Source organism: Pipistrellus hanaki (genome assembly GCF_964339955.1).
Source record: "Pipistrellus hanaki genome assembly, chromosome: 1".
In the NCBI taxonomy this organism is placed as follows: Eukaryota; Metazoa; Chordata; class Mammalia; order Chiroptera; family Vespertilionidae; genus Pipistrellus; species Pipistrellus hanaki.
Genome location: NC_140503.1, coordinates 204,405,664 through 204,432,264, shown reverse-complemented (window position 1 = coordinate 204,432,264; position 26,601 = coordinate 204,405,664). Strand labels below are relative to the sequence as shown.

The following is a 26,601-nucleotide window of genomic DNA, read 5'->3' as shown; positions in this document are numbered from 1 at the left end:
GAAGAACACATGCTCAGGCGTCTGGTATATTTTAAAAATGAGGATATAGGGTTTTTCTGTAACCCATCCTCTTTTTTTGCGGGGGAAAGTACTTCATTGTCAAGAGGGAAAGGTTCTATTTGACCACTTCCTTCACTTGAAATAGCACAGGGTTTTGAGTATGTCATAGCAAAAATATAAGCCATAAAATTCCCTTTCAATTGGAATTCCTCTTGTACTAATTGTAATATCATGAACTTTGTTTATGTTTCAGTGTTTATAATCTTTTCTCAGGCCATCCTTTTAAATTGGGGTTATGTTTTTTTTCAGTTTTTCTAAGATTTTATTGTCACTCTAAGTCTTTGTGACAAATGTGTCTGGGTTTATTAAAAACAATAAAATATTAGAATATGAAATATTATTGGTTTTTCCCACCAATGCATTCTAATTTTTGACTGTTTGTTGTTGTGGGATTCTATAATCTCGGTTTCTGAAAGCCCAGTTAGTTGATTCTTGACCAGATAGTTTTCATATTTAAATTAGATTGGAGTAAACTTTCCTCATAGAGATTCCTACTTATGTGGAATATCTTGGCCATTTTCAATTAGTCAAGTAGTAATAAACATTAGTTACATTGATTTTCTAGTTAATGCTAGTCAGCATTGGCATGTGCATGGTTACTTTAAAATGGTTTCAGGATTGCAATTTAGTTTTTAAACCAATGGCAGTTTGTGTGATCACAAATTTTTCTTATATTTGTAGTTTATAAGGATACATGAATGTTTGTTTTATAAATCAGACTTGTTTCTGCCTTTTGTTGTTTTTTTCAGAAGTCATATTTTGATTCCCACATTCTATTTAATGAAATCATCTGTACTTTTGAACATGGAAATCTAAATAGCATGGCATGTCATGAGCTCTTTGCCTGCTCAAGGCTATTTTGTGTTTGGTGCTGTAAAAATCATGTGAGAAGCAGCTGATGAGTGACAAAGTAAACTAAGCTAATTTAAACTAGGCCTTTTTAAAATAGTTTTGCCAGTTTTTTGTTTGTTTGTTTTTATTTTTGCTAAAGTGGGACTTTGTTTCATGATGAAAGACTTGTCTGGGAAGGAAAATAAGGCATCTTATAAGTGGGCATCTCACTATTTCAGTTGAATATACAGGCGTCAAAGCTAAAGCCATTAATAATACATATCACACTTTTGTATAACACTTGTCAGTTGATTGTGGGCACTGATACTTAGGAGTAGCTTGCCTATATCTTTCCCCTCCAGACCCTAAATATTGCCTATGCCATTAACAGTGTATATAGAATTATTTTGCCCTAGTTTGGCTCAGTGAATAAAGCGTTGGCCTGCAAACTGAAGGGTCCCGGGTTTGATTCTGGTCAAGGGCACATGCCTGGGTTTCGGGCTTGATTCCACTCTGAAATTAATGAAATATACATATTAAAAGATATTTAGAATCATCACTTAAATTTTAATGTGCTCTAAAGCAAGACAGGATCACATTCCTTGAAATGGAATTAGAAGGTGGCCACAAAAAAAAAGGTGGTGTGGGAAATACCATTTAGGTGGTGGTAATAGTCACCATTTAATTAAGTTCATAGACTGACTGAAGATGAGACATAGTCTGATTCTCTTAAAAACAATCACCCAGAGAAGATAGCCCTGAACTATAACATTTTACTTGTGAGAATTTAAGGTAAAAAGAATCTAAAGAACTTATAATGTACTGTATCTTACAATGGTGGAACTGAGCCTGAAGAGATTTATTTAGTAACTTAAGATCAAGAAGCTCAATGCTTTTTAAAGTATGGTTATTAGGCCTACAGCCTCAGTATCACCAGGGGCCACTCCCAGCCTATAGAATCACACTCTGTAGATGGGTCCCAGGAGTCAACCCAGATGATTCTGAAGCATGCTCCAGTTTGAGAACTGCTGTTACATTTCAGTTCAGTAATTCTCTGTGTTTCCCTCGCCAATCAAGGTCACTGTTTAGTAAACCCCTGTTAGTGATGGGTGTGTTCTACCTGAGCAATCCAACTAAAAATAAGGGGTTAAACTATATAGCTCATCACTGATAAAAGTGGAACAGGAGCCTCTGTATTAGTAATCTTTTCATTATTAGTGTTACTTTTACGTTTCTTGACAGCCATTTGTTTAATCTGCACTACTGACTCCAGCCTCTAGTTTTATAAAGCTCACAACCCTAATTTAAATGTCAAGGTAGAATAAACAAATCAACACATTCTCAGGAAAGCTTCTTATGTTTTTCTTCAGCTTTCTAAAAGACTGCTTCTGAATCCTCTGGATTGTAGACCCCTTAGGAAAACCAATGAAACACATAAACCTTTCTTCAGAAAAGAAGGGGTGTACATGCACATACAGAATGTTGTGTAGAATCTCAGATATGCCATGATCCTTGAAGCTCATGGACCTAGGTTTAAGAGATAAAAATCTCCTGCCTCTCCCATATGTTCATATGCTTGCACAAGCACACGTACACACACACATACACAAACACACACACACACACACACACACACACGGATGGATGGAAGTTAGAGATGACATATTTTGGTAAAAAATCTCCTGGGTGATTTGGGGGGCATGGCAGAGCCTGCTGTGATATGATAGTTCCCTATATATGTTTGTTCAAGTACATTGATTTTATAGTGAGCAAAATACTGTACACAGTAAAGAATCTACTAGGCAAGGTGAGAGGATTTAAAAAATATTCAGCAGACAAGACTTCTAATGACATAAAAGACTATTCTGAGACTTGAGGTAGGAAATGTGTTAGTTTTTGTTTTAATACTGGTATTTCATGCCTTTGATTTTTAGTGTATAATATGTTTATGCATTCATTACTGTGAAATTCTGACTAAGTCAAATAATGTACAATGTTTGATAGATGTTTAAAGTATGGTGCAATTGAATTAAATTCTTTCACCCAACATATTTTTCCCAAGTACCAGTCTTCCTAGTTATATGAGAAAAGTATAGAAGTTTAATAACAGCTAAAAATGCTCTGTGTGTATCACATTTCAGAAATCTTTATAAGCTGAGTATGATAAAATAGAAATAATTTTACTGTATTCCATATGAAATAAGATTGCTTTTGATATATGATTTTGCAAATAAATATATTAAATATATTGTTCTTTGATACAAGAAATATTGTAGTTTATACAATAAGATCCTTAGTTATTGATATTATCTTGGGATGCAGATTAATTTGTAATAGTATATCAATCATATGCTCAATTTTATGTAAGAAGATTAAGATAGTATAGTTATTACTTTGTGAAAAAAATTGCATAGATTATATTGAATCTTTTTTTCTTCTCTTCTAGGATCGAAGTAGAATGTATGACAGTTTGAATATGCACTCTTTGGAAAATTCGCTTATTGATATAATGAGAGCAGAGCATGATCCTCTTAAGGGTAGGTGACTTTTAAAAATCCTATACATCTACGAATTTGTCTGGTTATCTTACCATTTTTATATAAAAGAAGTTTAGAGTTTGAGCAGCACTAAGTAGCACCTGTGCCACCTATACATTCTGTGATAACTATTAGTAAGAACCTTGTCTTGGTGAAATGTTATACTTTTTTCTTTGAAGCTTATTTCAATTTATGCTGATTTATATAGAGAGAAATGTAAACTCATCTCTCTGGGCTTGGTTTTTTTTTTTTTTAAGACAAAGCTACCATTTAGAGATACTCGGAAGTCCATCAGAAGATAAAGAATGGATCTAAAAGTGTATAATATAGCCTGGGCCAGTGTGGCTCAGTTCATTGACTGTTCTCCCGTATACCTAAAGGTCACAGTGCGTTCAATTCCTGCCTAGGGCACATGCTCAGGCTGTAGGTTCAGCAGCCAATTGATTTTTCTTTCACATTAGTGTGTGTGTGTGTGTGTCTCTCTCTCTTTCCCTCCCTCCCTCTCCGCTCCCTCTCTCTTCCTTTAAAATCAAAAATATATTTAAATAAAATAAACAAAAGTGTATAGTATAGTCACTTTTCTAGAATTCTATAAAATACAGAAATATATTAAGAGTACTTTCATTCACAATTCGCAGTAATTCCAACCTAGAATTTTCCTAGGTTTACTTGCTTATTTTTCTTCTACTTCATATCATAGGGTTTAGAAAGGAGATATTTATACTTCTCTGAGATATAGAACAGATTTTCAAAAAGTTGGTGCAAATGAGGGAAAATAATCAGACTTATTGTTACCTAACTACAATAGCTGAAGAATTTCATTAACACTCTTCTTTTCATTTGTCTTTAGTAAATTAATTTGGATTTCTTTATAAATATATCTCATTGGTTTTATATTATTGGTGAAACTAGCAAACTGTGAGATTGAGTGATGAGAAATATTAGTTATCTATTGCTGTGCAATAAAGTATCCATCCCAAAACTTAGCAGCTAAAAACAACAATAAGCACTTATTACTTCATGCAGTTTCTGTGACTCAATTCAGGAGCAGCTTAACTGGTTGGTTTGCCTCAGGATCTCTCATTGAATCAAAACCACAAGTTACTTTGCAAGCTTCCCGTGTTTTTAATTCTGTAAAGCCGAGTAAGAATTCCCTTACAAATTTTAATCTTAATACTCTAGACTTCAGTGTTGGCAGCAAGGGGGCGGGGGGAGGGGGTGTGGAAGGGGGGAGGGCATTCAGAGCTGACTTGGCAATACTAGATATCTAAACATTTTTGTTTTATTTCTGGATTTTGCTTGTAAGGGGGTTTCTGGTTTTTCTACTTTATTAGTAAGGAGCTTGAGAAGCTCAAGGAATCATTAGTGATTGTTGACAACATGTGGCAATGGTAATTCTCTTAAATGAATAAAGACAATTGTACTTTGTTCTGAGTGGGTATTTTCTTTGCTTTAACCAAAATTTAATGTAGTTTTTTTTAAAATCTTTGTTCAGTATTGAGGATCTTGTTATTTTTCACTGTTATGTTGACAGTTCCAGTAACAATTTGTCTTGGATCCACTGTTTATTAATAGAATCCAGTGGCTGCTTACTATGAAGAATTTCAATTCCCTTGCCTATCTAGAAAGAAAACTCTTGGAAATTAATACAATATAAAGCCAACATTAATTATTACCAAAGGATAATGAAGTTTTTGTTGTTGTTTCCCTGTCTTATTTGAAAAGGCCTTTTGAAGATGTTCAGAGAAAACATTCTCTGCTGCACTATTAATTATCTCAGTCTTTCTTGTGCTCTAGCCTGTGTTATGATAAAAGTGAAGGGAACTTAGAAAGACTGTAAAAGGAAATGGAAACAGTGCAAGGCTAAGTTGAATTTAATAAATAAAATAAAATCTCAAATTCAAAATTCTTTTGTTAGAAAAATTATTGCTGACCATGTGAATGGGCAAAACATGCTCACCACTACCTTTAGCAATCGAATCTGTTTCTAATTGGAGAATTTTATGTTCCACATTTATTATGAAAGGGAATAAAAATACAAAAAAAAAATTGAGAAACCTTTTGTGCATAGAATAGGGAAGTAAGTCTGGCACTTCTGTAAATTGGCATCATATACCTATTCAAACAATATTAATACCCAAGTGCTGCCACTTGAAATTTTTTCTTGCTTTTCTCACCTGCATAGGTAGACTTGACTAGCTTCTGGTATCATGTTATACTTGAGGCCCAGTGCACAAAATTCGTGCCCAGGTAGGGTCCATAGGCCTGGCATGCAATCAGGACCAATCTTTCCCGGTTGCTGGCAGCCAGCCTCATACCCCTGCCACCTCTTCCGCCAGTTGCCCTCTGTGTGTGGAGTAACAGGCATGGCGATTGGGGCCCCGGCTCCACCTGTGTCTGCTGCCACCCACCCCCTGTTCCTTGTTCCCCATTGGGCTATTGGATCCTGCGGCAGCAGGGAGGGACATAGAGGTTGGCGAGTTGGCCGGCAGGCTGGGGCAGCTCCTGCATTGGGTGTCTGCCCCCTGGTGATCACTGCATGTCATAGCCAACTAGTCATTCTACCTACCGTCTTGTTGATTTGCATATTATGCTTTTATATATGTACTAGAGGCCCAGTGCATGAAATTCGTGTATGGGTGGGGGGGTTGGGGGAGGGCCACAGCCCAGCCTGCAACCTCTCCAATCCGGGACCTCTTGGGTGATGTCTGACTGCCTCTTGCAATCCAGGACTACTGGCTCCTAACTGCTAAACCTGCCTTCCTGCCTGATCACTCCTAACCCTTTTCTGCCTGCCTGCCTGATTGCCCCTAACTACTCCCCGGCTGGCCTGATCCCCCCTAACTGCTTCTGCCTCGCCCCACACCCGGGACCTGCTTCTGGGCCGGCTACAGCCGCATGAGAACGTGGGTGGGCAGCTTTGCCTGGGCGGTAGCCACAGGCATTGATGCCTGGGACAGAAATGGGAGATGCGGGGAAGCTTTCTCTCTCCATGGCCACAGGCGCAGGCACAGCTGCTGGCGCCCAGGATCCTGGGGTGGCTTGTCCTTCTCCTGGGCCGCAGCCTGGCTGGTGCCCATTCCTCTCTCAAGAGCTCATTTGTGCCTGACGGGTCCTCATTCCTCTTTTGCAAGCTCATTTGTGCCTGACTGGTTCCCATTTCTCTCTCCCCAGTGTTGAGTGTCTGAGCCTTATGGCATGAGGGTGTGAGGGCGTGATGACCATTTGCATATTAGCTCTTTATTATATAGGGTAGATATCTTCCTCCCCAAACTCTGATCATTTCATGGGTGTTGTTTTATTTGTGGGGTGGGGAGGAGGATTGACTTCAATAAAACCTGCTAAGGCAAGGTTTTGGACTTGATTTATTTTCCCTTTTCCCCCACCCCTGATCTTTAGGGCAGCACTTCACTTCAGCCCATTTCTTGTATCTCATCTGCTCCTTCCTTTTAGAAATTTATGTCTTCTGTTTGACACAGGCAATTCTTTTTTCCAGAAAATAGGATGAATCTTATTTTATCTTTTAAAAGGGTTTTCAAATAATCAGACAGTTACTTTGTCTTCCTTATGGGATCTAATAAAAAAGGAGAAGGGAATTGCAGGTTAAAAAATTTGAATGAATTTCTTGTTTCCCTTTATCCTAATGGTGAAAGTTTCTTGAAAAATATCTTCGTGCTTAAGTGATGAGAGATTATATTAGTTATGTACTGCTACATAACAAATTATCCCTAAATTTCTCAGCTTAAAATAAGAATAAGCATTTAACTCACAATTTTTGTGGGTTAGAATTCAGGAGCTAAGTTTAGCTGGTTGGTTGTGGCTGAGGATCTCATGAGGTAGCAGCAGTCAAGATGCTGGCTGAGGCTGCAGTCATCTGAGGGGTTGCCTGGGCCTGGAGGACCGTTTTCCAGAATTACTCACTCATGGCTGTTGGCAAGAGAGCTCAGTTCATCACCTCGTGGACCTCCGACTGGACGCTGAGTGTTCTCACAGTGTAGTTACTTGATTCCCCCAGAGAGAATGGTAAAGCTCAAAGGGAATGCCCCAGTGTCTTCCGTGACCTAGTTTTAGAAGTCTCATACTATCACCCATGATATTCTACTAGTCCTGCTCAACTGGGGAAGGGTCTGCTGCTCAGAAGAGGTGAAGACCAGGAGGTAGGGGCCACTGGAGGCCATCATGGATGCTGGCTTCCACACAGGTGGAGGCAGGAACTGGAAAGTTGTATTCAGTTATTTTCTGAAGGAAAAGGCACATAAACGACTCAAGGTAAGAGTTAGTGTCGGTAGAAAGAATAGCAACCAAGCAGATCTTTGGAATCCAAAGAACTTTAGTGGCAGATTACTGGCCTGTCTAAAAACTGACTTACTGTACTGACAAAAGGGCCTCAGCTGCTCAGGGCCTAAGCGTGAGCCTACAGACTAGGAGTGGCCTGGGTCCTGAGGATGTTTCTGGGACCCAGGCCGCTGGGCACCTGCATATGCAAATTAGTCCACCATCTTTGTCAGGTTAATTTGCATACTCCTGATTGGCTGGGGGTGTAGTGGAGGGACAGTCAATTTGCATGTTTCTCTTTTATTAGTGTAGATAGTTATTCAGAGTGTCAGGGATCCTATGGAGTAAGATTATAAGGTGCTTAGGGATATAATAAGTAGAGAGATGAGATACCTTATTTAGATGTGACATAAGAAAGCTGAGTCCTGAAGCCCTAAGCAGTACAAAAGTGAAAAATATTGAGGGACAGTGCCAACTAGATGAAGGGACCAGATGAATGGAGGAGCTTGTCACTTGAAGAACTGAAAGCGGACTAGTTCTGGCATAGCTCCCTTAGGGGATCCTGTGTGATGGGGTGTAACGCTGCTCAGCCTGCCCTGCGGAGTGTGTGGTGTGTTGGGCTTCAGATTGTGAACATGGACACACTGCTGTGTGTTTTCCTTAGTGTGGGTGGCACTGGCCAACCTGTTTGTTTATTCCGCAGGGGTTTCTTACCATTAGCATCCCACTTTCTGATAACTGTATTCTTTGCAAACATTTTCCTTTTCAAAGAAATAAATATGGATTATTTTAATGGTCAGAGTAAATCATGCTTTGCCAAGTTCAGTTTTGTGACTTTGCAGTTTTGTTTTGCATATCTATATTAAATAATCTGGGATCTTTTACGTATGTGTGGTGTCAATTCATTCTACTTCATACAAAAGAACGAGACAGCGATTATTGTTAAACGCTCTTCTCTCCCTGCTCTCAGCAATTTGTAAAACAGTCTTACTGTGTAAGCATTTTTACCAAAAATTGCTTTCCCCTTGCTCAAAGTATAAGGGCAAACAAAAAAAATTAATTTGAGCTCATAAGGGTTGACTGAACATTATAAGTTGAAATGCATTTTATATAACAGTTCTTGGGATGATCAGTCTCGGCAAGTCACAATGCCATTACCAGTGTTCCTTGAGTAATTAAAAGTAATTCAGGAAAAACAATTTAGAGCTTGATTTTATGCCAACAAATGTTCAGAAGTGGATGCTTTTAAAACTTTTTATTGACTGTGTGGTTTTTTTTTTTTTTTATATCTAGCATCATTTTTATTACTCCACTGCTCACCACTTATTTCCAAGGCTTCTGGAGTAAGAATTTCTGCATAATTTTGACAAAAAACAATCCCTGAGAAAACAAGGAATACTTCTTTTTCTAAGTTGCTAAATTGTTGTGGTAGTACTAAATAGTTTTTACTCTTTCTTTACACTTTTCTTTTTCCTCTGATTCTCTTCACCTGAACTTAATATTTGAATCACAAAATAACTTGTATGAGTTTATGAAAGTCTCTTTGTGAGAACTTACATTTTAGACTTAAGAACTCTTGAGCTGGACAGTGGTTCTCAACTTTCAGAGCATGTTTATCAAAATAACAGTTATAGAGAGCTCCAAAATAATGCCTTTGATATTTATTTCATTTTCAAGTATAGAGAAGTTTTAGAGTTCTACTAAATTTTGGGATGAATTAGTGACAAGTGCTTAACAAGAAACAATGATTAATTCCAGGAGTAACAGTTATATGAACAAGACTGTGTTATAGCAGCGATTTTCACCTTTTTCCTTCTCATGGCACACTAATAAAATTATGCCCACACCAAGAAATATATTTTTTGCTGATCTGACATAATAGGTATAATTTTGACTCATTCACAGTAGACAGCTATTGTGTTGACAGTTGTTACTTGTTTGTTTGTTTGTTTGTTTATTATCTAATGCAGTGGTTGACAAACCACAGCTCACAAGCCATATGTGTCTCTTTGGCCCCTTGAGTGTGGCTCGGCATTAGAACCACTTCTTTGAAATAGACTCATCCAGGCTAAAAACCAACTTCTGTGCATGGGCCATGAAGTTTCAATCACCCTGTATGTGGGTGCCCGTACTTGGTATTTTGTGGAAGAGCCAAGGTGCTCAAGAGCCACATGTGGTTTGGGAGCCACGTTTTGCCGACCACTGATCTAAGGGAAGAGAGGCCAGTGCCCCTGACTAAATAGTCAGGTATTTCATGTTTTAAAAATTCTTGCAGCATATCAGTTGAAAATTTCTGTGGTATAGTATAAAACACTAGGAGCTCAGTACACGAAATAGCTCAGTGCTGCCCACCCACCTGCAATCCTGCCTTGACACCCAAACCTGTCCACGCAGAGCTCCAGTGCACCTGGCCCAGCCCCCCAAACCCTTTGGCCTTCTCTGGCTGCTTCAAGCCTCGCCCCAGTCCCTCAAGTTGCCTCAGGCTGGTCCCACCTTCTCTGGGCGCCTCCCCGCTTCTGCCCCATCTCCAGAGCAATGTGGCAGCTTCTCCCCATCCTGGCTCCAGAGGAGAGCGTGGAAGCCCCCAACCTGCTGCACAGTGCTCCTTCCCCTGGCAGGTGGGCACTCAGAGTGAGCGGTGGGTGGTGAAGGACTGGTGAGGGGGCGCCAGGGGCTCTCACCCCTACCTTCCCTGGTACAGGATGGTCCTACCTCCTGCCGGAGCCTCCCCAGTTCCACCCTGTTTCCGGAGCAATGCCCCAGCTAATATGCTAATGACCTAGTCATACCTGTTATGGTATCCCGACCATTAGCATATTAGCTCTTTATTAGTATAGATATATGGTTCCTCTATGAATGTTATTTGCATTGTCACAGAAGCATGCCTCTTAATTTATTTTTTAAATATATTTTATTGATTTTTTACAGAGAGTTAGACACATAGATGAGAGAGACATTAATCAGCTGCCTCCTGCACACTACCCACTGAGTATATGCCTGCAACCAACATACATGCCCTTGACCGAAAATGAACCTGGGATCCTTGAGTCTACAGGCCAATGATCTATCCACTGAGCCAAACTGGTTAGGACATGTCTCCTAATTTAAAAAAAAAATGGTTCTATAATCATTTTGAGAACACAAAAAAGAGAAAGTGTTAGGGGATAGGTAAGTCAAATTATACAGTTAACTGATAATACCGAAAATGTAGGAAACAGAAAGCATAGGCATATCACTTACAGATAGTGACATGAAGAATCAGTAAAAAAAAATTGCAGGTGGCTACCTCTAATGAAGGATAATCAGAAGTGCAGAATGAGGGAGAAGACTTCTATTGTTTGTTATATAAGCCATATGGCACTATATAAGTTTTTAGCCTATATGCATATAATTTTTAACGCATTTTTTAAGTTAAGTAGGTTGGAGGGAAATCAGATTTGGATATTGGGCATATCTTAATCATAAAAATAGAAAAAAGAAAAGATTATAAAAGTATATACCAAAAATATCAAACATGGTTATTTTACTTTGTGGAACTGTAGAATTATAATTTTAAAAACTTTTTTTCTATCCTTTTTTAGATGTCCTTTAATGAATAAATACCACTTTTTGTAGTAAGAAAATAAACTTAAACATAATAAAAGTCCTGTATACTCTGGAGGAACAAATCTTCGCTGTATTCAGCTACTATAATATCATCTGAAACCTGTCCACTTGTATGGTGGTTGTTTGTTTTGTGTTTTTGAGTATTTTGCTTTTCATTCTGGAAACTATTTCAGGGTATTTTCATGCCTGTGGTTCTGAAGTTTTATATAAATGAACTATATGGGTCTTTTAGTGTGTGTTTGGAAAGGGGTTGGGGGTAGAAGGCTCTGCCTGCCTGTCTTTCTTCCTTTTATTTCTTTGTTTTATTTCCTCTGATGCATGTTGTGGTCAGCTTTTAATTCAACACTAATTTTCTTCTTAAAAACTTCGGTATTCCTGTGATAATTTATTTCCGTGTGTGTGTGTGTGTGTGTGTGTGTGTGTGTGTGTGTATATTACCTCTTTATGTAATTCCTGTTCTTCAACTCTAAACTGCCTGTTCTCATTGTCAGATTTCTGTTTTCTCTTGCTTTATCTTCTGTTGTTTTGCTTTTGGAGTGAATTCCTCATGTCTTATTTTTCAATCCTTCTATAAGTTGTTGTTGTTTTTTTCAGTTAAAATTTTTCTCTGACCTTTTAAGATCTTCTTTAAAAATATTCTTAGGACTTTCTCATTCTTCTTTTACCTTATTTCATTGTAATGTCTATCTTTAAACACTATATGTTGGAAGATTATTTTTCCAGATCCTTGTGTGGTTTATTTTTCTTCTAAGTTCCTCTTTTCTGTTTGTGTTTGTTTGTTTGTTTGGGGGTTGCTCATGTTGGAGGCTTTCATCAAATATCTTATGATTCTTTGCTATTCACATTTAAAGAAAAGACAAAAATGATGATTGGAAGTTTGATATACCCAGTTGGGGTTTAGTAGTGAACACTGCTTGTAAGCCAGTCAGATGGAACTCTCACAGTGTCTGTGTCTCAGTCTTTCCTATTGGTCTGAGAAAGGACCCGGATGTGTGGTTTCCATTCCTCCTGTGAGCTGTCGGCTCTTCTTAGAAGAGCCAAGAAGAGGCTATGTGTGCCTCATTCAGGTGAAAACTAACAAGCAGTCTTCAGCCTTCCCACATCTATTCTTAGTGATATCCAGAGCCTCATATTTCTGAGTCTTTTCCTAGGTCTCTGCTACAGTAAATGGCTTGTGTCTTGAAAGTCTCCCCTTGTACACACCAGTTTAGGTTTCAGTGTTTTCAGTGAATTCTGGTCTACAAAGACAGTTACCACTCAACCATACATGCTCACAGCTTCCAGATCTTCCACAGGATATACTGTTCATGGGACCAATGACAACATCTGCTTTGGCTTTATCTTGATCAACATCTGTCAAAATGTCACACAGATAAGATGGGCTTAGTAAACTGTTGGCTAAATGATTATACATTTTCCAAAATTATTCATATTTTTCAACATTTATTTAGAATTTTAAAAAATCATTAACATGCATGTGAAATGGTTTGTATAACCATTCCCCTACAGTTGGACATTTAGTTATTTCAAAATTTTAAATAAAATTTATTAAGCTTTTTTTGTAGTTATTTTCATAAAATAGACTTAATACAATTGATTTTAAAGCTGTAGGCATATATTGCCAACTTATTTTTGTTTAATGCCAGTTTACACTGCCATTGGCAATTTTGATTGGTCATTGCTTATTAATATGATTTTACTCTTCTACAATGTAATATGATTTTACCAGAGGGGAGGGAGAGGTGTTAGTAAAGGGTAAAGGGGGTCACATATATGGTGACAGAGGAAGATTTATTTTTGTGTGATGGATACACAATGTAATATACAGATGATGGATCATAGAACTGCATACTTAAAATCTGTATAACCAGTGTAACCCTAATACATTTAATTAAGAAAAGGAATTGGCAGAATGGATGGAAGTGTTCTCTAGCACTTTTTTTTTTATCACTAACGAGGAATAGGTTGGCATCATGAACTGAATTTGGAGATCATTTTTTGTCTATATTAAAGAAAATAGTTATAGAGAAGGGGAAATTATACCTTGACAAAGAAGAAAGAACAGAACTTGTCTTCCCTCTTCTCCCCATACTTATGAGATTTATAATGAACTGATAAAAACTTGTTCTGTAATATTTCCATTTCCTTAGAGAATATACTTTCTGTGCCTCACATAAAAATATCTTTAGGTACTGTGCTTTTGATTGAGCTCACGGTTCATATAATGGGATGATATTTCATTCATCCATTAACAAATGTTTGAGAGGCTGTTATGCACGAGGCTCTGTTTTAGATGGTAGAGATGTAGTTGAGGAAAATAAAAATACATAGTCCTTCCCTTATGGATCTTCTGTTTTAATGAAGGATAGAGACAAAAAGAACCAGTGGTGTGAAGAAAAGTCATAGTGACAACGGAGAGAGAAAAAAGTTGCTGTTTTAGATAAAATGGTCTGAGGTGGCATCTCTTAATGACCAGAATTTAGTGAAAGGTGCAAGTTTTGGTCATATCTTTGCATTTTGTGTAAAAAGAAGAAGAAATATTCGGACCCTGAAATGGGAATGTGACTGGCATGTTTGAGGAATGGCAAAGAGGCTAGTGTGTCTGAATGGTAGAGGGTGAAGAGCCAGATACTTATTCTAAGTGTGGGAGGGTTTTGAGCAAGAGAGCAAGATCAGCTCACTTATAAAAGGATCACATAGTCTGTGAAGTGATGAAATGGCTTGAGCTAGGGAAACAGAGAGCTGGTAAAGAGCAATCAGATTTGGGTCTGTGTTGATAATAGAGCAGGCAGGATTTGGTGATAGATTTGTATACAAATTAGACAAAGTGAGGAAAAATTAACCCAAGGTTTTGGGATGAGCATCCAGATGGAAGATAGTGCTATTGACTGATGGGGGAGAAGTATGGGGTGGAGGTAGGAAGGTTGCAGGTAGAGGTTTAAATGTGGAACTCCTCTGCTTAGAGGTGATGAATGCAGTTTTGGTAATGATATCACCTAGGGAAGACATGTAGAAAGAGACCAACACGTTCAATTTTAAACAGTTGAGAAGAGGAGGATAGGGCAAAGAAGACTTAAAGAGTAGCTAGTGGTAAGAGGAGAACCAAGAAAATATGATATCCAGGAAGAGATATAAGGTGATGCTTCATCAAATAGATATATTCCTGTTATTAGATGCTTTCAGCTTGAAGTTTTACAAATACAAAGAGACTAGAGGCCCAGTGCATGAAATTCATGCACGGGAGCAGGGTGTGTATATGTCCCTCAGCTCAGCCTACACCCTTTCCAATCTGCGAGGAATGTCCGACTGCCCGTTTAGGCCCAATCCCACCAGTGGGGTCGAGCCTAAATGGGCAGTCGGACATCCCTCTTGCAATACAGGACTGCTGGCTTCCAACCACTTGCCTGCCTGATTATCCCTAACCACTCCCCTGCCAGCCTGATTGATTCCTAACTGCTCCCATCTGCCGGCCCAATTGCCCCTAACTGCCCTCCCCTGTCTGCCTGGTCACCCCTAACTGCCTTCTCCTGAAGGCCTTGTCCCGCCCAACTGCCCTCCCCTGCAGGCCTGGTCACCCCCAACTGTCCTCCCCTGCTTGTCCTGTCACCCCTAACTGCCCTCCCCTGCCAGCTTGTTTGCCCCCATTGCCCTCCTGTGCAGGCCTGGTCCCCCACATCTGCCCTCCTTGACCAGCATGGTCTCCCCTAACTGCCCTTCTCTGTGGCCCAGTTATCCTTGACTTCCCTCCCTTGCCAGCCTGGTCCCTCCCAACTGCCCTTCCCTGCTGACCTGATTGCCCACAACTGCCCTCCCCTGCCAGCCATCTTGTGGTGGCCATCTTCTGTCCACATGGGTGTGGCCATCTTTGACCACATGGGGGTGGCCATATTGTGTGTTGGAGTGATAGTCAATTTGCATATTACCTCTTTGCCAAATAGGATGTTAGGGAAGTGTTTGGCTTCATTTTCATTCTTTTTAGTTCACATTTCTACAATTTTAAAAGGTTTAAATCCAAAAAAGTGGTATAAGAAATTTTATTATTTTATCATCACTATTAAAAAAATTAATTGCAATTGTTTTAGAGAAAGAACTCATTCTCTAAATGGCCTGACTTAAATATATTTTTTTAAATATTTTGTTAAAATTTTAGTGACTGATAACTTGTCTATATGTGATAACTTATATGCAGTCATTTGTCAATTTCTCAGTGTTTTTGTTGCTCAAATATACATCTAAAAATAGTTAACATGAATTATATCATGAGTATGTATTATACACATTACTATTAAATAGACTAATAAGATAATTTTAAGATACTGTACGTCCTATTCACTGACACCTAAAAATAAATACATATTTTTTCAAAATTACTTATTTTAAATTTCACAATATCAATGTAAAAAAAGTGTCAAGGGGTAATATATTTATTATTTATAGGTGTGTTAAAACTATTATACAATTATACATTATGATATTTTCACAATAATAAGCAATTTGACCAAATTTATTACTAGAAGACTATTTTAAGATTAGGTTCTTCTGGAATAACAACAACAAAAACACAAATAAAAACCTCTTAAATGGCTTAAATAAAATAGAAGTTTGTTTCTCTTCATAAACATAGGACTCCTAGAAGTGTTGTGGTGATTTTCATGGATCTAGGCACCTTCTGTCTGATTCTGTTATCCATAACACCCAGCTTCTGCCACAGGATACAATGTGGCTGTTTTAGTTTAGCCATCTCATCTTTCCAGCAAGCAGGAAAAAGTGAAGGAAAGGGAATATCTTCCCTGAAACTATTCATTCCAATTCTGCTTTACATCTCATTGGCCAGATTTTACATACATAGACACATGTAACTTCAAGGACGGCTGAGAAACGTAGATTTTTACTCTAGGCGTTTGGGGGTCCTGCTATTCACAGGAACAGGTGTTGGTGTACAATTTACTGGTCTGCACCACCGGCTTTTGGATAATAGGGAGAAGCAATGTATTGATATTTTTACCTATAATGAAGTATGTTATCTAATATACTATAGACAACTCTGTGACTTCTTTTAATGGCTGAATTTTTCCTATAGCTAAGCATATACACCTTCTTTTGAATTACATCACCACCTAGGAAATCATTCTAAGATAGTGATTAAGAGTGTGAGCCAAGTGGTCAGGGTTGGAGTCCTGCCAGAGCTACCTGACAGGTGTAGCTTGGGCAAGTGATTTCATCTTTTGTGGGGCAGTGTTTCATCTTCAGTGGGAAGATCGTAACACCTAACTCAGAGATTGTTGTGAGAGCTAAATCCCTGCTTGTGAAGAACTTAGAAAAGCTTCTGGCACAAGCCCTCAATGTTAGTTATTATCAGTTGGCAAGTTTTTGGTGAAAGTAATTTGAAATGATCCTAGGTAAAATGTAACTGTAAAAGTTAACTTGTAAAGATGTAGTTTTACTGAAGTAAAGAAAAAGTAATTGTATAATTTTACATAGTCTAAATTTCTTTCTTTCATTTTGGAGTATTTTATTATGTTGAGAGATTTTCCTGCTTTGAGATCTATGTTTGACAACATATACACAAGTATCTATCCATTTGTAAATAGATAGCTGTCTTTTGAACTTTCCACATGTGTGCCTTTTAAGTCCCTTCAGAGCCAAGAGGTCAAAAACTATTAGCAATGAAAATATCTTATCTGTGTCTTGGGATAAATAAAGTGAACAATGAATCTGTTCAATGGTAATTATGTGGCAGTTGAAAGTTAGTGTTGTTTTTTGTTTTGATTTTTGGTTGTTTTTGTTTGGTGTTTTGGTGGTTTTTTTGTTGTTGTTGTTGTTGTTGTTGTTGTTTTTAATGGAACAAGGTTAAGGCTTTGTTCAATTTACTTTTTCTAGGGAGTTTTGCTTGAATCCCTGGACTTGGTTAAATACCTATGTGGGGGATTTTATATAGCATTAGTGGTCTGGTGCACGAAATTCATACACATTAACAGGGAATTTAAATTAGAGGAAATATTTTAATATTGCTATTTGCCCTTTCTCTATAATAGAACTGTCAAAGATGAAAGAAAATTAGTAAAATGTACATGAAAATCCCCTGCGGGACCAAGAGTCAAGTCCCCGCCCACCTGTGTGCGCCTTGAAGTTGCATGAGACCCAGACCCGGCTGGCCCCACCCCAGTCAAGCCCCACCGGTGGTGGTGGGGAAGGCATAGGGGGTGCAGCCTCAGGTCCCCAGTTAAGCCCCACCGGGTGGCGGGTGCAGCCTCAGGTCCCCTGGCCCTGGCGTGAGGGCATGATGACCATTTGCATATTAGCTGTTCATTATATGATATACTGTGCATAACTCTTTTCACATTTGGCAGATTTTATTGAAATTGTACATTTGTGTCCGTCTTCACTATTACATTATAAGCACATAAGGGAAGACTGTATATTTTGCTTATTTGTATTCTCAGCCTCCTACACACTGTCAGTGTGCAAGACTTAATGACACAGGTTGCCACTTTCATATTGATATTCATTCTCAAGTCAGAAATAACGTAATTTTTTTGTAGTTTTATATTGTTCTCTAAATTTACTCATCTGCAACAAGATGTTTAAAAATAGGCATATTTCCAAAATAAGCTATGATACTTCAAGGTAATGTTCCATGCTATTGGAATCCTGTTAGGAAAAGTCTGCTGTCTGTACATACTAAGCTATCACAACAATAGACATATTTCTATGCTGTTAGAGTGACACCTTTACGATTTGTCTTGTATGGAATATTTTGACAGAATAAAGGACCCAGAAATGTAGAGTGTTTGCAGGGGTAGTGAAGGTAATGCAGTTTATCTGTACTCCTTGCTAATCACCTCAACTCCCTTCAGATATTTATTGTTCACCCTTCTGGTGGCAATACGTTATTTGTTATAATGTCTTTTTTCCTTATTTGTTTGTTTGTTTATTTGTTTGTTTGTTTGTTAAATCTTTATTGTTGAATTATGTATGTCCTCTTTTTCCTCCATTGTAGCCTGCCCCCACCCTCTGCTCCAGGCCTTCGCCACCCTATTGTCTGTGTCCATGGGTTAGACATAAATACACACAAGTTCTTTGATCTCTTTCCCCCAACCCACACCCTCCTTTCCTCAGATTCAGCAGTCTGTTCCATGCTTCCATGTCTCTGGATCTATTTTGTTCATCAGTTAATTTTGTTCTTTACAGTCCATATATGATGGATCATGTAATGCTTGTCTTTCTCTAACTGGCTTATTTCGCTCAGCACAATGCACTCCAGGTCCCAGTGATGTTTTTTTAAAGCACATGTGTCAAACACAAGGCCCGCGGGCCAAATCCAGCCCGCCAGGCCTTGCAATGTGGCCCGCACCGCGCTGTCATCACTGCACTCCGCTGTCAGTTTATGACATTGTCAGTTTATGACTGTTCAGTAAACCATTTGGCCCGCGATTTAGGCTGGATTTTAGATTTTGGCCCCTTCTCTGATTGAGTTCGACACCCCTATTTTAAAGGGACTGCGCTGAAAGTTGCTAAAATGCAATCTCACAGACATTTCATTTTTAGCAGATTTCTAAATGGATTTTAATGTATCTCTTACACAGTCTATCAGAGATTTAAGTGTTAGAGAAAAGCCCTATATTTTAATGAACTAAAAACAGTGATTATCCTCATTGTTGGCATTTCACCAAACAAGCTAGATTGTAAAAGTGCTGGATAAACTACAGTATGTTCATGTATACCTTTTTTTTTTTTTAAATATATACTGTTGTCCTTTCTGCATTTATTATAGTAATGCAAAACTCCTAGGTGAAGAATGACTCAAAGGAAATGTACTATGCTATTATGCTGTTAAGCCTTACTATTTTCATTTTTTATATTTTTATTTTTATATCATCTTTAAACTTAAAACAAGATTTCCAATATCTGTAATAATACTGTACTTCTAAGACGTTTTCATTAAACTTCTTTAAAAACAACTATATAAAATGATATTGAATTAAATGGCAAGTTATCATGACTTTTTACTGTTAATTATTTTAATACTCAGATTTTTTATTTAGAAATATAAATTATCTTTTTTCAAATTTTATTTTTTAGAAAAATAAAATTATATTGTAATATTAAGAAATTATCACATATTCTATTAAGTTTGAAAGACTAGAATGTCTACATTGTTTTTGCATTTCAAAATAAATAGATTTTGTTCTATAAGGATTTTTTTTTCCAAATCTCATTGTGCTTTATGATCTAGGAAGTAGGTTAACTGTTTTTGTTTTCAACTTTCAAGGATCATTTTAGTTAATGTACTTTGAGTTAAACATTACCTTTTTAGTCCTTAAGAAATATGCTGTGTTCAATAATTTTCCCCTTAGGCCCCTTTCTTTTTTTTTAATTTGCAAATACTTCAATAATGTTCATACTTTCCTGTCTTTTTAAAGGTCGATTGAGCTATCCGCATCCAGGAACTGACAATCTGTTGATGTTAAATGGTAAGTTGTATGAAATCATTTTATTTTATTTTTCCAGTTGATAAATAAAGATGGTTGAATGCCTTTCTTTAAACCTATTCTATTCTATATGTTAGTCACATTATAGGTATAAAAATAAAGCTACAACACTTTGTGTTCAGAAAGCAGAATTAGGTGTTTCAGTCTATTCTGGCTGGTAAAGCCACCATTGAAGTATACTTATGATACTATGACTTAATTCAGTGACCACAGTCTTTGGAGACAGTCCGGAGTGTGAATATTGCTTTCCAGGCAATGGGAGTAACCTTAATGAAGTAACTTCTGTGACCATGGGAATAAACTTATTAGGAGAATTAAATGAGGTGATGTTTGCAAATATATAGAATTTGTTACTGCTATAGCATTCTGTTAATGTTCAACTAAAGACTATACTGGTGATTTTGTAAAGATGGTGGTCATACTATATTTATTCTAAATAGAACTTTTACAATGTGAAATTCACCAAAGTTAGAAAAAGAATAAACTTTCATTGAACTTTGCTTTCTGTTAGACAAACATTGTATTCAGAGAGTTACAGTACTTAACACATTCATGACTGTGGGAGTTAGCATGAAAGATTAAAATATCCTTCAGAAAGGTATTTTTAAATCAGAAGGTGGGTGATGAGCAGGAAGTAGGAAGAAGTAATAATAGAGATAGTATTTACTTTAAAATACATAATTATATCATTAGAATGGCTTTCAACTAAATCTTAGTTGAAAAAAGATGGCTATTAAGTTGGAGGACAGATGCTGAAAAAAGGCCACTGTAAGGCTAGACCGTGTGCACCAATGTTAAGTGAAGACTATTTTAGAAGCAGAAAGGCAGAAATAAAGTCTAGGCTACCTGGGAGATTGTCAAGGTGGAGTGGATTTTGTAATGAAAGAGTAATTGAAGCATTAGATTCGGTGATTGGTTCATTGTATTTGACCATGATGTATTGAGTTGCCCACCACACGTCAGCCTAGTCTGAGCACTGAGTTATCTATCAGTGAAGGTGTAAGCACAGTTAGAGGTAGAACTGTCAAGGTCCTATCTCTGGGGCCAGACTGTGCCCTCTACGCTGAAGCCACGTCCACCCTAGACCTCAAAACAGTCCACTAGGCCAAGTTTATGAATCCAGTGAATCATGAATCGCAGAGTTATATAGACTTTGACCTTCTGGTACTAGAAATTACATTCCAGGATTTCATTCAACTGTTTTTCTACCACAGAATTAAAAAACAACATTATTTGAGTAGTTTGTCGCTAACCTTTAAATCTATGACTATTCAGTGTTTCCCCGGGGTACGGGAAGAGTTTGGTGGGGGTACACGTTGCACCGGAGTTTGGTGGGGATATGCACTGCACCGTGCTTAGCGGCGCCTAATTCTACGTTCTCTTGAGTATGAGGGGTACTCAGCGTTACGAAAATTATAGAAGGGGTACACACATGTCAAAAGTTTGGGAAACACTGACTTATATTATTAAAATTGACTTTATAAAATCAAAAATAGATAATAATTTTTCTCATTTCTATGGCTTGAATTATAAAATAATGATAGATTTAGGTAACAATAAATTATTTATATATTAGTCGTCCTTTAAACACTTTTAGTAAAAGGCGAAAGATTTATGCGGTCTGAAGAGAAACCAGAGCATCCTTTAAACACTTTTAAAAATATTCTTGGTCATAATAAAGATCATTCACGTTTCTATATTAACTTCTAAACAAAGCAATTCAGTTGAAAATTTTGAATTTACAAATGTTTCACATGAGCTGTCAAAATCCATCTGAAGGAAAATTCATCTGAGGTAATCGGTTAGATCATTCACAGATGTTCTTAGATTGTTAAATGTGTAATAAACTAGGATAATTTAGAAGTATATTGTAATCACATTAGAATACGTCAGTTATGTGTGAGCAAAGGGCTTAGTTGCTGAACTGTTTTTACAACTTACACTTTTGGTTACACTAAACATAAACTAATTTATTTAATCAGTTGCTTAAATGTTTCTAAATAATGTAGATGTTAGATTGAAAATGTTTCATCATATAGTAGAAACAAGCATATTTTATTTCAGAAAAGAGTTGCATCTTGTGGGCAAATGTATTTCTTTAATCATGTGAGCAGTCTTCATAGTCTGCCATTTTATGGCCACAATACATTCTCAATACAGTTAAACATCCTGGAAATTTTGAACTTTTTCTGGTAAGAGAATGTGCAGATAAAAGATCATGAAACTAGGACGTTAAAGTATGTTTAGCAGAGACAATTTTATTCAAAGAGAAAACATTTTGCTCATTGGGGGGAAGCAAGATTCAGAAAATTGGGTATATGTATAGGATAAAGAAGCATTTGAATATTAAAAATTTAAATGGATTTTTTTAGACATAAAGATTTATTGAAGAGAAAAGTAGGCAAAGGGCACTAAAACATACGGGGAAATTTTTTGAGCTAGTTTGTAACAGCTTGTAATTCAACTATATTTTTAACATATTGTCTCCCTAAGAAATGTGGAAATTATGTTAATAATAAGCCTCTACCTATGGTAAATTACTATTAAATATTATTGACTGTTTGAATAAAGTGTAGATCTTCATACATAGAGCTGCTTCTTAAATTACCACACTTCAGTATGTCAGAGATTTACCTATTATACAGTTGATTAATAAGTTGTATTATTTAATCAGTAAGCATAGCTAATATTTACTTTGAAAATCGATATTTAATAACACATTAGTATTTTGTGTGGTGGTTGAATAGTAGTTCATAGTGGTTGGTACCACAGACTCTGCAGCCAGAGTCTCTGAGCTTAAGCTCAAGTTTGCCCTTTCTAGCTCTGTGACCTTGGGCAGCTTACCTCACTTCACTCTGACTCAGATTCTCTCTGTCTGAGAGAGAGCATGCTGCGGCCGCAAGGGATTGTGTGAGAGTGAAAGCGTTCATTCATGTGCAGTATGTATCTGGAGCAGTTCCTGGAAGGAGACGTTAGCTGTGGCAGTGGGTGATGATGAACAGTGACAAAAATCACTTTGAAAGAGTGAAAATCGTGTCCTATTAATAGAAAAAGGGGTTGGGTCTGTTTACTTTGGACAATATAAAATTAAAGAAGGCATAGCATAACTTATATTTTCAATTATTCGAAGGGGGTTACATGTCATGAACAAAGGAGGCTTGTTTTACATTATTGCAGAAAGCCAAACCAGAACCATTTTGAAGAAGCTATATAGGGACAAATTTGGGTCAATAATAGCAAAATGACTCAGGCAGTTTCCTAAAGCGTGTGTGCTTCCCCTGTGTTACAGTGGCTTTTGATGGTACACAGATATGCATTATTTACAAATTAAGGCCATCCTTTAGAAAAAACAGAACTGGCAGAAACTCGTTATGTTCCAGTAGGACGAGGCTTGTGACCATTTAATAAAAAATAATATATAAATAGTGATATAGTTATGCGGATAAGGCGAATATTGTACAAGGTTTTATGATCCTATCTTCCTAGTTAATTAGTGTTATGGTTAAACTTTTAAATATTCTTTTAATTAAGGGACAAATACGGTATGGGATAAAGGTCGGGAAGTTGGTAAAACTATGATGCGCCTCTGATAAATCTTTAACTCCGAGCCTCTGCTAACTCAGATAGAGAAAAAGAGGTATAATCCCACACCCATATACCTCATGAAGTTGTATCAATTTTTTAAAAATTGTAACAACAAAAATGCCAAAGAAATATAACTGCAAGCAGCTCCTACTTCTGAATAGACTATATTCCTCAAATCAAGTGGAAATCAAGTGGAATCGACTGGTGGAGACTCTGCCACTCGAGTAATCCAAACGTAGGAACATCCAAAGGCTTTTTAAGAAAGTCTCCTTGCATAGGAATAGGTAAATTGCTTAAAAACCAAAGGTTAAGTACTTCTGAAGTCACAATGACAGCTTGAATGCTTATATTTCTATAAGTGTATACATCTTACACTTTTTATCCTCAATAGTAAAAAAATTCATAACAGAAATACTCTTATTTTGTAATAGTACAGAACATGCAAGTATTTGTTTCTGTTTGAATTATGTTTTCTCCTTAACCCCTGCATGAAGGAAAGTATAATAATATTTTTATTAATGCATATGTTTTTTCAAAAGGAGAACAGATAGAGTAGAAGTATGGGAGGATGGTATTAGCAACATAGTTTGCTAACCACTTAACAGCCATGTTTGTAATCAAGAGCTTGATGTGCTTTAGGGAGGAAAGAAGTTATGTGTTTCTTTTAAGAAAATTTACTCATTAATGCAATTCTATTTCTGAAGGCAGAAACTCTAAATGTGTTAAGTCACAAACATAGGAAACTTAAGTATGCAATCAGTACTGTTTTTATGCTGATGGAAGACGTGTGTAGACGACAAATTTATTTTGGAACTTGAATGGGATTATGTTAAGAATTGAGGGGGTGGTATATTTTTCTCCTGGGTTATGGCTCAAGTGTTTAGAGTTAAGAAATAAGTTTTTTTGTTTGTTTGTTTGTTTTTTTGTGTGGTTTTTTTTTTAGTTTCACACTAAGGTAACTTTAAGTATTTCCAGCTGATTTGATATGTTTATCTGCCACTTCCTTCTGCTGCAGTAATTTAAGTACCACAACTGAGCTAAGAACCAATACATATGGGCAGAAAGACCCTAAAGAAAATGCTAGACTTATTCATTTTGTTTGTTTATTTTGTTTTGTAGCTATGGATAAGAAATTAATAATAATATTGGTAACCCAAGACCAAATTGTAAAGCCACTTGCATGGGAAAGGTCTTTAGGCATTTCTCACAGCCCCTCTTATTATTTTCATTAAAGAAAAGATATATATGTAAATATATAATATACATTTTAACATTCATGTGCATACACACAAAAATATATTTTTATACATGTACTGGAGGCCTGGTGCACAAAATTTGTGCTCTCATGAGGGGGTGTCTCTCAGCCTGGACTGCACCCTCTCGCAGTCTGGGAGCCCTCAGAGGATGTCCAACTGATGGCTTAGGCTCATTCGGGAGCGGGCCTGAGCCATCAGTTGGACATCCTTAGCGTTGCCATGGAGGCGGGAGAGGCTCCCACCGCTCCTCCAGTCCTAGCCACCCATGACCTGGCTTCTGGCTGAGTGGCGCTCTTACATTGAGCATCTGCTGCCTGGTAGTCAGTGAGTGTCATAGCGACTGGTCGTTCTGCTGTTCAGTAAATTTGCATATTAGCCTTTTATTATATAGGATTTTAAATTCCCCATTTTTTGTATAAAGTATTTTTATAATGTACCTGAAATTTTATATTCTAAATAGTTTTTAATACTTAAAAAATATTACTCATTTTTTTCTAAATCATATTATAAATGAGATTGGAGGGGTCTATATATTGTTTAAAGGAGACTTGTTAAAAACATAATGAATAGTAATTTACTAATTTTTTTTTTTCTCTGAGGGTTTTCTGATAAAGTTATAGCAGAATATACCCCAGAAATTCATGTGTAAACATTAGTAGGAAATGAGTACACCCATCATTGTTTTGGGTGATGGCAGCAGATTGGTTATTTCATGACAGGGATAGGAAATGTTTCACATGGTTTAACTCCATCTGCAGTCAGTTCTACTTTTGGTAATGAAGAGACTTGCAATCTGAGAGTTGTCTAAAAAATAGGTGGACTAACTCTTTATAGGGTTATAAAATTCCACAGCATGAGATAGTTGGAGACATTTTTTAAATAATTGTATTCAAGCCCAGGAATGAGATAAAATCTAAGGTGCTTTGAAGACTTGTATTTATATTTTCTGTTTTAATATTGAGCAGCTTCATTAATTTTCTCAGTAAGTTAAGAATTATGTACCACATTATGAACTTCATCATAATTTGTAATTTGACTTAAACTTGAGAATAGTTTTATTTGCTATATAAATGTCCGACCTGCTACAGCCATAAATGGGATGCCCCAAAGCAGATTTGTACCGGATTAATGTCACTAGACCTTGACTAGGCATAAGCAGAAACCTCAGCTATTGAGATTGTGCTGTGAAGTGTTTGGGGGCCTATTGATCATTTTTAGACTTAATGCCACATTAAAAACTTACAGGAATCTATTCTTTATTGTCTGTTCTTGATAGTATTAAAATTCCTATTTTATCCATCTGATTTTCCACAGTTGATGTCCCATCTCTTTGAGAGAGGTTTTTAAGGCCTTTAGAAGACTTAGAAGACCTAGATAACCAAATTCTAAATACTTCCACACCTACCCTCACCCTAAACTAATATTTAGATAGGTAAGCACTATGTGAATTACATATGGAGTGTGAGGCAAAAATAAGTTTACAGTTAGTTGTTTATATGGAAAATAGTAGAATAATTATAAATCATAATATAAGAATAACCACTGGCCAAAAGAGGTTTGGCTCAATGGATAGAGCGTCAGCCTGCGGACTGAAAGGTCCCAGGTTTGATTCTGGTCAAGGGCAGGTACCTTGATTGCGGGCACATCCCCAGTGGGGGGGGGTGCAAGAGGCAGCTGGTCGATGATTTTCTCTCATCGATGTTTCTAGCTCTCCCTCTCTCTCTTTGTAAAAAATCAATAAAATATATTAATTAAAAAAAAAGAATAACCACTGTTTCGTGTACTCACAACTGTAAACCTATACACATACACATATGTAATGTGTGTATATATAGCAAGCTATATACATAAATTATACACGTGTATACATACAGGTAACTATATAGATTAGGTTAATCTGTAGTATAATTAGCACTCATGGACAGGTTAAATCTGCTGTAAATTATACAACTAAACTAG

General features: G+C 37.0%; 1 protein-coding gene across 8 annotated transcripts in view; it reads left to right on the top strand.

Moving 5' to 3' along the window:
• Positions 1 to 26,601, top strand: part of CPEB2 (cytoplasmic polyadenylation element binding protein 2) — a 59,902-nt gene that overhangs the window by 10,018 nt on the left and 23,283 nt on the right. For all 8 annotated transcript variants that reach the window (XM_084897010.1, XM_084897009.1, XM_084897007.1 and 5 more), the window contains 2 exons: positions 3,338 to 3,428; positions 19,733 to 19,783. In XM_084897010.1, the coding sequence (XP_084753136.1) occupies positions 3,338 to 3,428; positions 19,733 to 19,783 (142 nt within the window). The remainder of the gene's footprint in view (positions 1 to 3,337; positions 3,429 to 19,732; positions 19,784 to 26,601) is intronic.